The sequence below is a fragment of the Martes martes genome (assembly GCF_963455335.1).
Source record: "Martes martes genome assembly, chromosome: 5".
NCBI classification, from domain to species: Eukaryota; Metazoa; Chordata; class Mammalia; order Carnivora; family Mustelidae; genus Martes; species Martes martes.
This window is the reverse complement of record NC_137892.1, coordinates 68,748,059-68,763,876: the sequence shown is the minus strand read 5'-3', so window position 1 is coordinate 68,763,876 and position 15,818 is coordinate 68,748,059. Positions and strand designations below refer to the sequence as shown.

At 42.3% G+C, this 15,818-nt stretch overlaps 1 protein-coding gene across 1 annotated transcript; it reads left to right on the top strand.

Moving 5' to 3' along the window:
- Positions 1-11,086: 11,086 nt before the first annotated feature.
- CARTPT (CART prepropeptide) lies at positions 11,087-12,736 on the top strand (the record flags this gene model as incomplete). The annotated part of the gene is given in 4 exon segments (XM_080804826.1): positions 11,087-11,245; positions 11,621-11,641; positions 11,643-11,744; positions 12,629-12,736. Coding segments are annotated over 4 exon segments (390 nt in total).
- Between the last annotated feature and the right edge of the window lie 3,082 nt (positions 12,737-15,818).

The window sequence follows — 15,818 nt, the reverse complement described above, 5'->3', positions numbered from 1 at the left end:
TTGGGGCATGTTCATGACCCCTTAATTGAGAGGACATCAGTCTATCCTGGCTCACCTATCAAGCTGCTCGTGTTTTATGAGGGAGGATATTGGCATCCCGAAAAGACCTGGCTTTGGAGTTCTTTGTAGGGCAAAGTGTGTTTCCAGAGACCTCACCAGATGATGCAGAAAGCCCCACAGCTCTCCTTCCTAACCAGGGGGTTATATCAGAATCAGTTGGGGTGGCGTTTTCAAGCTACCTGTGCTCCACTGCCCTCCTCCACAGACATCCAGGTGCCTCAGGTTTTGGGGGTGGGTTATGAAGCATATGCAGTTTCCCAAACAAACATTTCTAGTTGATTCTGATCCTTTCTTCTCAGGTTGGGTACAACTTACCTAAGGGTAAATTGAAGGTTCTCTCTATGTGGCCTCACCTCTGACGTACAGTGTTCCAGAGATGGTCTGTTTGGAAAATGTCTGTCACCTGATGAGTAAAGATTGAAGACAGAAAAGTAGAGACGTCAGCATTTCTGTGTGATGTCCGAGGGTTCCCCTGAAGAACTCCCAGCTTGGACATTTACTTGTCAAGAACACTTTTCCCTTCTTTTCTGCTCAAACAATCCTACCCTTCAAAGTCTAACTCCTATTATGACCTACCTTTGATTGCCCCTAGCCTAAAGAGCTTCTCTTTCTGCACTTTTAATTCAGTCATTGTCTGGATGATTTATGTGACAATTCAATTAGCAACTGATGGCCTAGCTTCTGTGTCAGTTGAATGCAATTTGTCTTGTATTGCTATTTAATTTTTCACTTACCACTGTCTGGTGGAAAGAGCACTGATCTGAATTTTCATTCTGGCTTTATTGCTAACTGCATATCCTAGGCAAGATAGTTAACCTTTCTGGGCTTCAGAGCCATGGTTATAAAATTCCGCAGTTCTCTCCCTTGTCTCACTGCTCAAGCTTAGGTTCTTGCTCAATTCGTGTTCATTTAATTTTACTTTTTTTGACAATCATTGTGATACAGTTTCTAATAAGGTTCCCATTAATCCCTCCCTTCTGATATTCATGACTTGTGTCATTTCCTGCCCTTTAGCATGGGCAGAACCCAGGGAATAGAATATGATAAAAGTATGAGAGGTCACTTCTGACATCTTGCCAATACCCACTGAGTTATCTTGGAGGAGGATTCTGCCTCCGTTGAACCTTGAGGTGACTGCAGTCCCAGTCATCTTACACCTTATGATCACAACCTGTGCTGATGCTGAAAGAGATGATTTAGCTAAGCCATGCTTAGATTCTTGACCCACAGAAATGGTGAGATAATAAAGACATGTTGTCTTCAGCCACTAAATGTTGGGGTAATGTGTTATGCAGCATAGACGGCTAGTACTATCTATAAGATGTGTTGATGGGTATGGTAATCTATATATACTTGAGTTGGCCAGATAAAGCTAAATTTAAAAATAGTAAAATAAATAACTAAAATCTAAAAAAAAAATTATGTTGCAGTAACAAAAGACCCCAAAATCTCATTGGCTTAAATCCACAGAGTTTCTCACTCACACCGTATGTCCATGAAGGCTGTTTGTAGCTCTGCTCAGCATTTTCTTCCCTCCAGAACTTTCCATAACACAGACTGACAGAGCTGGCTCTATCTGGAATATTGCCAATCAGCATGGAAGAGGGAAAAAGAAAGCAGGGCAAAGTGTGCACTGGTTTTTAAAGCTTCCCCATGAAAACAGTGCCTCCTACTTCTGCTTGTATCTCATTGGTCAGAGTGAGTCACATGGCCACATAGAAGTTGGAAAGGATATACTTTTGTAGGAGTCCAAAGTATAATCCTCCTCCAGGAAGGGCCACTAAATGCTTGTGAAGAGTAACACTTAACAGACCATCGCACAGCAGTTCAGGGGTGGGGGAGACACAGACTGATGTGCTACACACCACAGTCTCAGATGAGTAGGGGCCCTAGAACCTGTCCACGAGGTGAGTATGATTAAAGAGCTATGTTTCCTAGAGAAGGGTAGAAAATGAAGGTAGTGTTAGGCACTGAGTAAAATTGAGGATTTTTAAAAAACTATTCCCATAATCTCCATTTTTTCTCCCTAAGATCCCCATAAATTGTGAACGCTCTATGGCAAATGCAGCTTTAAGACACCCCCCCCCACTCTGTACCCCTCTTCTGATGAGATTTCCTTCCCTAAGATCTTTAAGCTTCTTCTATATAGACATGTAAGAGCTTCACTTGTCTGTAATCCCATTCATAAAGTTAAACTGGGTTTCTAAACACCTGTCTTCCTGTAGTCCGTTAAGAGGAGAAGAAAGCTTGATGCATGACCTTGGGCAAACCTGCCATTCTCTGGGGTCCACTCTTCTCAAAATTTGCACTCTAATCTCACCGTCTTGAGTAATAACCACAGTGCCTCTGGGCTTTCCAAATATATGATGGGAGCTTAAGGAATGATTGCTGGCCCATTCATCTCAGAGGCCTTACCAGGCTGGCTTTATAGAGGCGGTTTGATGGGAAGTGCTCAGATCTGAACGTTAATACATCTAGCTTGCAGAGCAAGAAAAGTTGGGCCTCACTTAGCTGGTAAGCCAGGCCAACACGATGGATCTTTTGTTAAAACCAGAACCAGGTGAAACTTCTGCTGATGCACAGCAGAGAAATGTCAGGGCTGTAGATTACCTAAAGAATAAAGGAGGGACTTGTTCAGGATCCTTTCCCCCATAAAACATACTTTTGCCCTTAGGCCCTGCCTCTTTGGATCATGCCAGATGGCATTCTTTTTCTCCTGAGGTTATAGTTTATGTCAGGAGAAATAGATTTCACTTCGGTGAGTTCTCAAGGAGGCATAGAAAAGTCCCAGAATCATGATTGTAAAAGTGACCTTAGATGCCATCAAAACCAAACACTGCCCCGCACAGGAGTCATGTCTGTGATCTGAAGACTGTTGATCAGAAACAGGTTTTAAATTTCCCAAGATTCTTTAGGATTTGATCCTATCCCAGTTTTCTTTCTGTATTGCTCCATAGGGAGTATGTAGGAAAAACACTGAAGAAGTCCATAAGAAGGGTGTGGAGACAATAGCATTCTTCCTAGTGACAGAGCAAGTTTTGTCCTTGGCATAAATTGTCCATTTTGCAGCTGAAGTACCCTAAATTGTTGGAGGAAATGTTGAGAGAGGCCGGAGTCTGGACCCCAGAAATTTACATCTGAAACTGACTACCTGTGAAACAAACTTATCTCTCTCTGGCATACTTTTTCCCTGATAAGAGGGAAATAATGGTGCTTTTAGATAGTAAATTGGCAGTGCTTTTAAATCACTCGATGAATCTCTTCTGTAATAAATTGTGTAACTGCCTGCAGGTCATTAAACTGCTGTCTGAGTATTATCTTTCATTTCCTAGCACCTAACTTTCTCCTCCTCAACTGTGTATCAGGTACCATGCTAAATACTGGGGGTACCAAGGTGATTACATGTATTCTTTGCCATCAAGGGTTTCTTTGTCTAGCTAGTGAGATAGAGATATGATAATATACTGCATGTTGGGTGTTTTAGTAAGTACATGTATAAAGGTTTATGGAAATGAAGACAAGGTAAACCTGGTGGTATGATGGCCAGTGGATGAAAAAGGTGTCTGATAAGACAGATAAGATAGGTCTTGAAACATGAGCTTTTTATTTTTTTTTTAAAGATTTTATTTATTTATTTGACAGAGATCACAAGTAGGCAGAGAAGCAGGCAGAGACAGAGAGAGGGGGAAACAGGCTCCCCGCTGAGCAGAGAGCCCAATGCGGGGCTCGATCCCAGGACCCTGAGATCATGACCTGAGCCGAAGGCAGAGGCTTTAACCCACTGAGCCATCCAGGTGCCCCGAAACAAGAGCTTTTTAGATGTTCAAGGCACGGGAAGGATGTTGCAGGCATAGAGAAGGGCGTGGACAAAGGCAGAGGTATGAACGTTCAGAATGCACATGGTCGTCAGTGCGTTCCTCGCACGGTACCACTACACTCCCTTTTACTTGGGTTGAGCCGCTTTTCTAGTTCTTCGGGCGAATGAGTTGGAAACCAGTGAAATATCACTTCTGGGCCAAAGCTTTTAATAGCTTGTTCAAGACTTTCTAGAGCTCTTTCGGCACCTCCCTCTCTGGAACACAACCAGCAATGTCAGACCTGGTGATATTCTGTCATTCTTGGTCCCTGAGTGGCCATGATGAACACAGTACTTCATTAACCCTGATACACATGTTAGATGAGTGAGAAGTACATCTGCTTTTTCTCAGGTCACCAAGATTTTGGAGTTGTTTGTTATGGTAGCATAACCCACTCTATTCCTCTCATTCAGTACAGAAGTAAGAAGTAAGTATCCTGTATCAATCAAATAAAATAGAAGATATCTGCTAGGACTGGTTGGGAGTGGAGGAAAAGGAGATTGGAAATACGGGCCAAGATCGAACTATAAGAAACTTTGACACCATACTGGAGAAGTCAACTTGAAATTGTAGCCCATGAGCAGCCATTGAAGGATTCACGTTGCTTCCTGTTAAGTCACATAGTTCATCTCTTAGGGCATCCTAGTCTGCTGCTTTAGTACTAATGTACACTTCTTACAAGTTTAGGCATTCTGGATCCAGAAAAGTTAGAGGAGACGACGGGATACCTGTGGCATAGAAAATGTGGGCTAGGTGTGCCGTTCCTTCTGCTGCACTCCGGGTGTACTGTGCAAAAAAAACCAGAGAAAGATTTCTTTGTCCTGGGGCAAGTATCTTTTCATTACTGATACCTCCCTATATCTGACATGGGCTACTTTTATTAGGCTAGACCTTTTAGGTAAAAAAATTTGCTTTTAGTGTTAATATTTTGAAAATGGAATTCTTTGGATTCACCTGTGCTTCTACTTCTTGTTCATTGGAATGATCTATTTGCTGCTCTGAATATCCCTTTCCTGCTCTACTGTTCCTTTTCAGTCTTGTTTACCCAGCTTTTACATTATCTATGTACCCTAATCTCCAGCATCCCAGGCAACTCAGTTTCCCTAGATGTCCTTGCTTCTGTGACTTTGCATATGTTGCCTATCTGCCCCGAAGACTCCAGAGTGGGATGTTTGTTATTGTTGAAATTCTACCTTCCCTCTAAGACACTGTAGCTCATCTACTATTTTTCATGACGTTTTTTCTCTCTAGTGGGAATTAATCTGACTTCTTGGGGCTTCCCTATCTCTATTAGGACCCTGACCTCACTGAGATGTTATATTATGAATTTTTATAGCTATGATAAGACCCAAATATCAAGGGCAAGAACTGTGTCTTGTTTATCTCCACAGTCCTCATAATACTTAGCAGTGCTATGAACATATTGAATATTGAGACTTTTTAAAAATTGAAAGCTTTGAAATTGAAAGTTTTTTTTTTTTTTCCCTAAGTTGGCTCCATTCCTGCATGGAGTCCAACATGGGGCTTGAACCTCTAATCCTGAGATCAAGACTTGGGTTGAGATCAAGAGTCAGGTGTTTAATTGACTGATCCACCCAGGCACCCTGAAATCGAAAGTTTTAAAATTGAAATCTTTAAAAAATTAATGGAAAGTTTTGTCTAATTTCTCTGCTTTTTTCCTTCATGGGCTGTCTGTAAAGCATGTAGTCTTTCCTATATCTCCAGCACATCCCAGTTGAGCATCAACTCCAAGTGTCCTTTATTTGCACATTATATTCTTCCAATTAGTGATAAAAATGTTTGGTTTGAATAAAGGGAGCAGGGGCGCCTGGGTGGCTCAGTGGGTTAAAGCCTCTGCCTTTGGCTCGGGTCATGATCTCAGGGTCCTGGGATCCAGCCCGTCATAGGGCTCTCTGCTCAGCGGGGAGCCTGTTTCCTCCTCTCTCTCTGCCTGCCTCTCTGCCTACTTGTGATCTCTCTCTCTTTATCAAATAAATAAATGAAATATTTTTAAAAAAGAATAAAGGGAGCAAAATTAAATTTTAATTTAATTAAATTAGAAAAATTTAATTCCAGTATAGTTAACATACAGCATTATATTAGTTGCTGGTGTACAATGTAGTGATTCAACACTTTCACACGTTACTCAGTGCTTACCGTCATAAGCATATTTTCAATCCCCTTCACCTATTTTAGGCACCCCACCCACACACCTCCCCTCTGGTAACTATCAGTTTGTTCTCTATAGTTAAGAGTCTGTTTTTTGTTTTATCCCTTTTTTTCTTTTGCTTGTTTGTTTTGTTTCTTAAATTTCCACACATAAGGTATTTGACTTTCTCTGATTGACCTACTTCATTTAACATTATACTCTTTAGATCCATCCATGTTGTTACAAATGGCAAGATTTCATTCTTTGTTTATGGCTGAGTGATATTCTACTGTGTGTGTGTATCACATCTTCTTTATCCATTCATCTATGGATAGACACTTGAGCTGTTTCCATTTTTCAGCAATTGTAAATAATGCCGCAATAAACACAGGGGTACATACATTTTTTAAAAGATTTTATTTATTTATTTGACACACAGAGAGAGATCACAAATAGGCAGAGAGGCAGGCGGGGGGGCGGGGGGGAAGCAGGCTCCCCGCTGAGCAGAGAGGCGATGCGGGGCTCAATCCCTGGACCCTGAGATCATGACCTGAGCCAAAGGCAGATGCTCTACCAACTGAGCCACGCAGCCGCCCCTACATATATCTTTTTGATTAGTGTTTTTGTATTCTTTGTGTAAATACCCAATAGTGAAATTACTGGATCATATGGTAATTCTATTTTTCATTTTTTTTGAGGCAGATAAAGGTTTGTTTTATTGAATAACTGATCTGTGTAATTGCTGAGGCCAGTATGTTCATCCTGGACATCCAGAAGCTTCTCGTGCTCCTTCTCTGCCTCAGCTCATGGATGTGTTCGATGAAAATACGCTTGTTTTTGAACAGGTTACCCTTCACTTTCAGGTATAGGCTGTGATACAGTTGGCCGTCAGTCTTCTTAGATTCAAGCTTTTACCTGAGCAGGTGCATAGAATTCTCATCCTCCTCATCCAGGTCACCTTCTCAGACACTTGAGCCTTGGCAGTACCTTTTCTCTTACCGATGCCCATATGCCTGCCTTCTGTCAGACCAAAGTGTTTTTCCAGCACTTGAGTCTGGGAATGGATAGTCACAGGCTTCTGGATGATCAGCCTGTCCTTGATCGGTTTCCAGATCTACTGATGGGAATTGACATTGGTAATTTCATTGGGGTCCAATCAGACCTTCTTTTTTTGCCACAGTGGAGGACACTGGAGGCAAGCCTCTTAAACCTGAGCATGCTTATGGCTGTAGCCACATCAGTAAAAGGAAAGTATTTTTAACTTTTTGAGGAGCCTCCATACTGTTCTGCACAGTGGCTATACCAGTTTGCATTCCTAACAACTGTGCAAGAGTGTTCCTTTTTCTCCACATCTTTGCTCACACTTGTTTTTTCCTGTATTTTTGATTTTAGCTATTCTGATAGGTATGAGGTGATATCTCATTGTGGTTTTGATTTGTACTTCCCTAATAATGAGTGATGATAAACATCTTTTCATGTATATGTTGGCCATCTATACTTCTTCTTTGGAGAAATATCGGTTCATGTCTTCTCATTTTTAAGTTGGGTTATTTGTTTTTTGGGTGTTGAGTTGTATCATTTCTTTTTATATTTTGGATCCTAACCCATTATCCGATATGTCATTTGCAAATATCTTCTCACATTCCGTAGGTTGTCTTTTAGTTTTGTTGATTGTTTCCTTTCCTATGCAGAAGCTTTTTATTTTGATGCAATCCCAGTTGTTTATTTTTGCTTTTGTTTTCCTGGCCCAAACTGAGGAAGTTTTGCTGTTAGACAATACTTGGTTGGCAGAAGGATGGAAAGGGGTTTAATGGATAACAAAGTAGTTTGGTATTTGAGCAATAAGACAATCCAAAAGACAAAGTGTTATTTTAGGCCATACAGGAAAAGAAATGACTCAAAATTTGAAGAAGGGAGGGAGAGAAAAGTACTAGTAGCCTACTTTATCTTAGGAGGAGTGGTTAAGAGTTTGTCTGCAGTATATCTCCGTGGATACAAGCTGGTCACTGCTTCTATTTTGTGAGATGATCTGCTTCCTTTCTCTATATCTGAGATGAGAAATAGTAACTAGATCCAATTACAAACTTTTCTTGCTTGGGGGCATCAAAGGGTTTTGTTTTGTTTTGTTTTGTTTTTTTCCTAATGGAGTCATTATAAATTAGCAAGAATATAGAAATTCTCCTAACAGTGCATGATGTATGAACTGTAGGACATCTCACACTTCTGTGCTCTCCCTTGTTTTAACTTATATAAATTGTCTCAGGAAGAAAATTGCCTACATCTTACCATATCACATGCTTCCTAAAGACAGTTTATTAAATAATTCTGTTCAGAGATGAAAAAAGCATGGTGATATCTAAATGACCAAGATACCTCTGGCTTGCTTCACAGGATTGGGGTCGTTTTCCAAACCCATCAACTAAATGTAGTATCCTCCTTACATGAAGATGAGCACCAACCTAACAACAGTAGAATTTGAATTTTTGAGTATTTTTCAATAGAAGTAGCACAAAAGGAAAGTTATTGCTTGTGTCTGCATAGAACACAATATAAGAGAAATTATTGCATTGGGAATAATTCCATCTCTGCAGAAGGATGGACTAAAACCTTAATAGGGCTATTTTCCTTCCAAAGTTTAGAATGCTTTTTTTGCTGGGGATCATTTTTACAATGAGTGCCAATATGTCTCTGTAAGGTTTAAACAGTAAAATGTGCAGCCACTGAAGTTTTACTGTATAGAATCTAAAGGAATGTGTAAAAGGCAGACCTGAGGGAGGTATTGGATTAATTTTCAAGTTAGACTGATCTTAAGGAAGAAATATTTTGATGCTGTTAATATGCATAATATGTGTGTTACTCATCAGGTAATTACTTCTTGAATTGCTTTCCAGTGTGTGTTTGAGTAACAGTTAAATACTTGACAAATGAAATAAGCAGACACAAATTATATATTAACTATTCCAATGACTTGTATCACCTGCCAAGGAATAAATCTGTGGGATAATAAATTGGTAGATACTTTAGATTGGGTGTTCAAGGACGTTTAAACTGACATTTTAAATGATAAGGAACAGTCAACTATTTAGAAATGTAGGGTGACCTTTCTAGGTAAGGTAAGGGCAACTTCAAAGTGGGAATGAACTTGACCTGTTAGAGGACCAAGAAGAAGGCCCCTGAGGTTAGAGTGGAGGGCCTGAGGCAGAATGGTAGGACATGAAAGTGCAAGGAGGTACAGGTAATGTAGTACTTTGTAAGTCAGGATGAGGAATTTAGATTCAGTACTTAGTAAGATGGGAAGCCATCGGTGTATTTTAAGGGTTAAAAACACTCTGCCTGGTCACGAATTATGGATTAGAGGAAGGCAAGAGAAGATGGGATGGAACTGGAGCTAGACAGGATGTAGGTTGGGGCAACTGTCCAGAACTGGGGTGGTAGTAATGGGGATGGAGAAAAGTGAATGAGGTTAGAAGGGGTTGAAACAAAGAAGGTGTGGTGAAAGAAGCCAGGTGGGCAGGCAATTAAGACAAGCCTCTGTGTCTAAGTAGGGAAAACAACACTTCTCCTACAGAAACTTTGGTTTGCATTCAAGCTGTTAAGGACCCTCACTTTTTAAAAAAAAAAAACAGTCTTCCCAAGTCACTGAGGACTTGGCTCATCTGTGCCTTCTGATCTCTAGAGATTTTTCCATAATCAAATACTTAGATTTTTCACTCCCTTTGCTTTTTTTCTAGACAGGCTTCTTGGATATCAGGAGTGGGTGGTGGGTAACAGAGCGTTCAAGGATAGCAAATTTGCTCTAAGGAACAATTGAGATAGTGCACACAGCCACTTACCTGGGCAGTATCACAGTTCAACAAGGAGAGTCAAGGAGGCTTAGTGCTTACTGTGCTCCGGGCCAGAAGTTTTACATATCAAATCTCCTTCCCTTCTTGTGAGAACTTGTGAGGTACATTTTTAAAATACCACTTTTAGGGGGACCTGGGTGGCTCAGTGGTATAAGCCTCTGCCTTCAGCTTAGGTCATGATCTCAGGGTCCTGGGATTGAGCCCCGCATTGGGCTCTCTGCTCAACAGAGAGCATGCTTCCCCCTCTCTCTCTCTGTCTGCCTCTCTGCCTACTTGCGATCTCTGTCAAATACATAAATAAAATCTTAAAAAAATAAAATACCAGTTTTACAAAAGAGAGAGAGAGAGAGAGAAAGAGAGAGAGAGAGGCAGAGAGACAGAGACACTCAAATAGGTTATTTTGCCCAGAGTCACCCAGCTTATAAGTGGTGGAGCCAGGACTGGAATCAGAATGGGGCTCTCTGTGCTCCCTACACTACCCCTGAATTGGAGTTAGTCTGTTTTCCTTCTTTTCTCATTACCACATAGATTCCATGAAGAACACATCCTGGGGAAGGCCATGGTTTCTCTTTGTTATGTTTACTATGTTTGCCTCCCCTAACCCACATAGTGCCTAGTAAAATGCTCAGCAGACAAACCTGCCTGGAGGCAACACCTCCTACTTGCTGCCACATATGGGGCTGGGGTGAGAGGCAAGGCAGGGCTGGCGAGGTGGATTGCTTTGCTGCTGTTGCTTCTGGTGCTTCTGTTGCTGCTGCTGCTGCTGCTGCCGCTGCTAGGGGATGGGGAGCGACTCCATTGCCTGTGCCTTGGCTCGAAGGCATTTTCCATATCCTTGCTCCTTCCTCCTCCTCCATCCCTCAGCTGTCGCCCCTCCGTTTCAGCTCAGGCCCCTAGGGGAGCGTCTCTTGCCGTGGGGCTGACAGCACTTGGGGAGCAGGGTACCTGTTCTCTCTGCACTCTAGCTCTGCGCGCAGAGCTTCGTCCGCGGACGCCTGGTGTCCAGCGGGCACTGATGTCAAGCGGTGGCGGAGCACTGCCTACAGACGGTTGACCTGGACCCTCCTCCACACCCACTTCCTTCGTCGCCCCCTCCCTCTTGCCTGTACTTGGGCTCTGGCTCTCTATAAAAGGCGGGAGCGTGGGGTGCCACCGCAGCTCCGACTTTCAGCACCATGGAGAGCCCCCGTCTTCGGCCGCTGACCCTCTTGGGTGCCGCCCTGCTTTTGCTGCTACCTCTGCTCGGTGCCCGTGCCCAGGAGGAAGCTGAGCTCCAGCCCCGAGCCCTGGACATCTACTCTGCCGTGGAAGATGCCTCTCACGAGAAGGAGCTGGTGGGTAACTCCCGGACCCCCCTTGGCGGCCGCCCGGTCGCTTCCTTTGTACTCGTCCATCTTCTTTCCCTCCTTCCCCACCCCCACTGCCAGAGTCGGGGTGCAGGGAGATGAGCATAAAGCCCGGCTTCCATCCGAAACCGTCTGGCGCACACTGCTTCAGCCAGTTTGTAGAGTGAATCCCTTGTCCCGGGCCCTCAGAGCAACAGGAGCCTCAGTGACTAAGGGACTTGCAGTCAGTATGTGCGACAGTGCTTGCTACGTTAATACCCCTCAAATGTCCCTTTCTGTCCCTGAAATCCCGGGGCGTAGTGTTTGTGGCTCCAGGACTCTTGTAGCTAGGGCTGGGAATGAGCCCCTGGTCTGGGCTCGCAGCCAATGCAGCAACTTCGGGCTCCCGGGCGGTGTGTTGCAGATCGAAGCGCTACAGGAAGTCCTGAAGAAGCTCAAGACTAAAAGCATTCCCATCTATGAGAAGAAGTATGGCCAAGTCCCCATGGTAAGTCTTTGGGGTCATCCCTTCTCTTTTCCAGGAGAAAATATATCACCTTGAGTCTTATACATTGACCTTCTTCCCTAGGACTTGGCTAAATCAGGTATTGGTTTTATAGAAATCTATGGGCTCCCTTTTGTTTTCCACCGCCAAACCATGCCCCTTGGTTTCTAAGGGCAAAGAGTAGAATGGCCACTTCAGAAGATCCAACAGCTGGTGCCAGGAACCAGCTCTTGGGTCTGTATGAAAAGGAGTGTTTCTTGAAGATGAGCTTTTTTTAATCTCATGAAAAATTCTCTGAATTGGAAAAGCCCTTAAATCTACTCAGTTCTTCTTCCCCCAATTTTCTTCTTGCCGTCTGGAGCATTGCCAGTTTTTCTGATCTATGTTTTAAGGTTAAAATTCTTGATTCCCCACTTGTCACTTTCCTTGGGGAATTACGCATGCGCACGCTACACACACACACACACACACACACACACACACACACAGAAACACACACACACTTCTTGGGATGGGGAGGCTGAAAGCAGGGAGCAGAGATTGTGAGAAAATATAGGTCTTTTGTTTGTTTATTTCTTAGAAAAATGTCTGATTATTTTTCTTTTTGATAAACAGCTAAAGAAGCTAGAAAATGTAACTCCTCCCCCCAAATAAAAGGTGGAATAAAGTAGGAGGGGTTCAATAATTAAAGAAAAAATTTTTTAATGTTCTCTCACTGAAATTTTAAGGCTCTCTGTGTTTCAGGTCTGACCATACTTAGAGCTCTGGTGATGGTGACAGGTTCCATCGATCTCTCCCAAGAGGCAGGCATTGTGTGGATGGGGAGGTGTTCCTATTGGGAGCTGGGTTTGCTTATGTGGAAAGACCACACGTTGTGTTGTTTTCAGTGCCACGCTGGGGAGCGGTGCGCGGTACGAAAAGGAGCGAGGATTGGGAAGCTGTGCGACTGTCCCCGAGGAACCACCTGCAATTCTTTCCTTTTGAAGTGCTTGTGAGGTGTCCACCCGCCTCCATAAATCCCCACCACCCTAACTTCCCCTGCGAGGACCACACCTTCATCCCTGGAGTTTGCCTTTAGCAACAAAGTTTGCATTTCCCTCTGAGGGTTAAGGGGCTCTTTTCCTGCTGTTCCCAAATAAAAGAACACATTAGACTTTACTGTGTGAAGGATAATGCCTTGTATGGTGTTGATACATGTGCAAAGTATTCTTTTCTTATTCACCTGACACACTCCTACTTATCTTGTATCTTCCGGTAAAGAAGGGGAAAAGAAGGGGAACTTCGCTTTGAAAATTGTATTTTTGTATGTGGTGTGGCAGGAAGAAAATTAGATTTAGTTTATCTTGGTAGATGACATCACAACCTAGGAGATGACCCCAAATGACACAAATTGCAGCATGTACAAATTATACATAATAAAGTGTTTTTAATAATTGCTCATACTGTGTCGTTTCTATGTCATAAGTAATTTGAGTAAGAATGATGGAATTAATCATGCTCTTGTTTTCAAAGAGAAGTATTTTAAAAATAGCAGTCTATTGAGAGAACAACACCTTGGCTCTAAGGAGTTTTCATCATTAACTGGGAGTTTGCCACACAAGCATTGGTGCACTGTTTTTCTTTGATTGCAGTGGGGGGTGTGTGTGTGTGTGAACTGGAGATGGTTTGAGCTGAGCTGATGGGATAGTGCTTATTAAAACCTTTAGTAGACTCCTTAATTTTCACAGTGAGAACAATAAAATTTAAAATTTTTCAGATGTTAGCCCCATTAGAACCACTTTAAAAAATTGGGATTTTTGTTTTGGCTACTCCTCTTTTAGAAAATATTCATTGATAAAAAAATGGATTCTTTGAGGACTTGTTGTTTGTCCAAAGGAAGGGAAATAGCTGTACTAGGTGTTTTAAGTGTGGGAGACCCACTCATTCCCACTACTTAATATATAATCTTACATGGGGCACCTGGGTGGCTCAGTCTGTTCAGCAACTGCCTTTGGCTCAGGTCAGGATCCCAGGGTTCTGGGATCAAGCCCTGCAGCCGACTCCCTACTCAGTGGAGAGCTTGCTTCTCCCTCTCCCTCTGCCTCTTCTGCTTGTGTTCTGTCCCTTTCTGTCAAATAAATAAATAAAATCTTTAAAAAAATATACATATGTGCATAATCTTGGAAAAATAACCTGTCCAAAGGAAAAATGTCATTTTTAGTATAGTAAATAGTTTCGAGGGGAACGAACCAAAATTGATAGGTGGTAGATTCAACTCAAGAAATACAAAAATCTTAAATGTAAAGGTTAGTAGCCTTTAAATGTTTGAGTGTTTACCTGAGGTAACATTTCTAAGGGCTTAAACCAGAATAAATAACATGTAAGAAGCAGACAAACAGATGAAGCAGAAGAGACAACCAGATGTTTATGGTTTCCCAGTGCAAACTCAAGAGGCACCTGCATAATATTAGTATTAAAAAAGAAAGTCCCTCCCCTGCTTCCTGGGGAGACAGATAATGCTGTTAGAAAATATGCTAATTCTTAATTGCTATTTGCAGTATTCTCATTGTTCCCTCAATAATCTTCAAAGGTAGATACTATTACCATTTTCAAAGAAGGAAGCAGAGGTCAAGAGAGATGATGGAAATCCTCTTGGTCAGGTCACATAATCCTAAATCCTGATGTCAGCTCTAATCCTTCTGACTCCCAAAATTTATTTGTCTTTGCTTCCATATCACTCTGGGCAGTTGAACAGGTTGTTTGGACTCCCAAATTCCCCAGAAAGCACTTCTTTCATTAATAGAAATTAGCTCACTAGGGTGCTGATGTATTTTGGGGGGAGGGGGTCACATTTCTATTTGAATTCCTCTTTGAGAGGCTTGGTTGTGATTGAAACATGTTACATTTTAATCCTGAAAACCTGTTGGAGTTCTTTAATGGTTTTGTTGTCTGCTACTTTTCCAGAAAATACTTAAGTAAAAATCCTGATCTTCTTCTTGAGTCCCTTAACTGTTTTCATTCCTGTCAGTCCTAAATAAATAAGATCAGGAAACTGCTTTAATCATTGATTAATGTACAGGCAGGACCCTGAAGGTAACACTGAGTAGTGCTTCCTATTGTAGCCTGGAATATATCCTCAAAAGGCAGAGACGCTGGAGGACTTTGTGGTTCTAAGACAGGAATAAGAATTCTGCTCCTTCTTCAACTTCTTCAACTCTGTCACCCCTACTTCAATGTCACCCCATGCTTTCTTGATTCATTTGACTAAAGGTATGGACTTAGATGGAATTGGTAATGAGGAATCTGTGGGCTGGGTATGAAAAGGCTTTTTACAAAATTTGGTCTGGGGATCCAGGTTTTAAGTTCATGGTGGTAATGATATTCTGTACTAATGATGGCAACATTTAAGTGTCTTGGTAGAAGCAACTTTTCCTTCTCATTTTGTCAGCATTAGGCCTCCTTTTTATTTTTTTATTTTTTCCTTAAAGATTTTATTTATTTGGGAGACAGAGAGACAGCACAGAGGGAGCAGGAAGAAGAGAAGCAGGTTCCCTGCTGAGCAAGGAGCCTGACACTGGACTCCATCCCAGAACCCTGAGACCACGACCCAAGCCAAAGGTAGATGCTCAACCCACTGAACCACCGAGGCACCCCCAGATCTCCTCTTCAAATAGAGTGCCTTATTATGTTTAATGACTCAATGTCTCTGTGGTAGAGGATGAGAATGTTAAATATTTTAAGAATTTTGGGAAGAGAAGTAGTTATCCATGTGCAGTCACCCATGTATGAGCCCCAGAGATCTGAGATTGGCTGAAGGATCAGAGGTCTGAGAGTTGACAAGTATCTACATCTAAAGATCTGGTGAATGTTACAGGCATAGGAATGGTGTTTCTAGAGCACTGGTTCTCCCAGGGTCTAGAGGTGATAGGTCAAAGTTACTAGAGGACTTTTGTCAACTACACGTAACCACCGCCCTTCCTACAGTCATTGCTGATATTTCACCCCTCGCTCTTTGCTAGAATCTGGAGGCCTATGAGGGACACATGCTTTTTCTAGGTACCCACATACCCTTCCCAAACCTGATAATGGTACATTGAA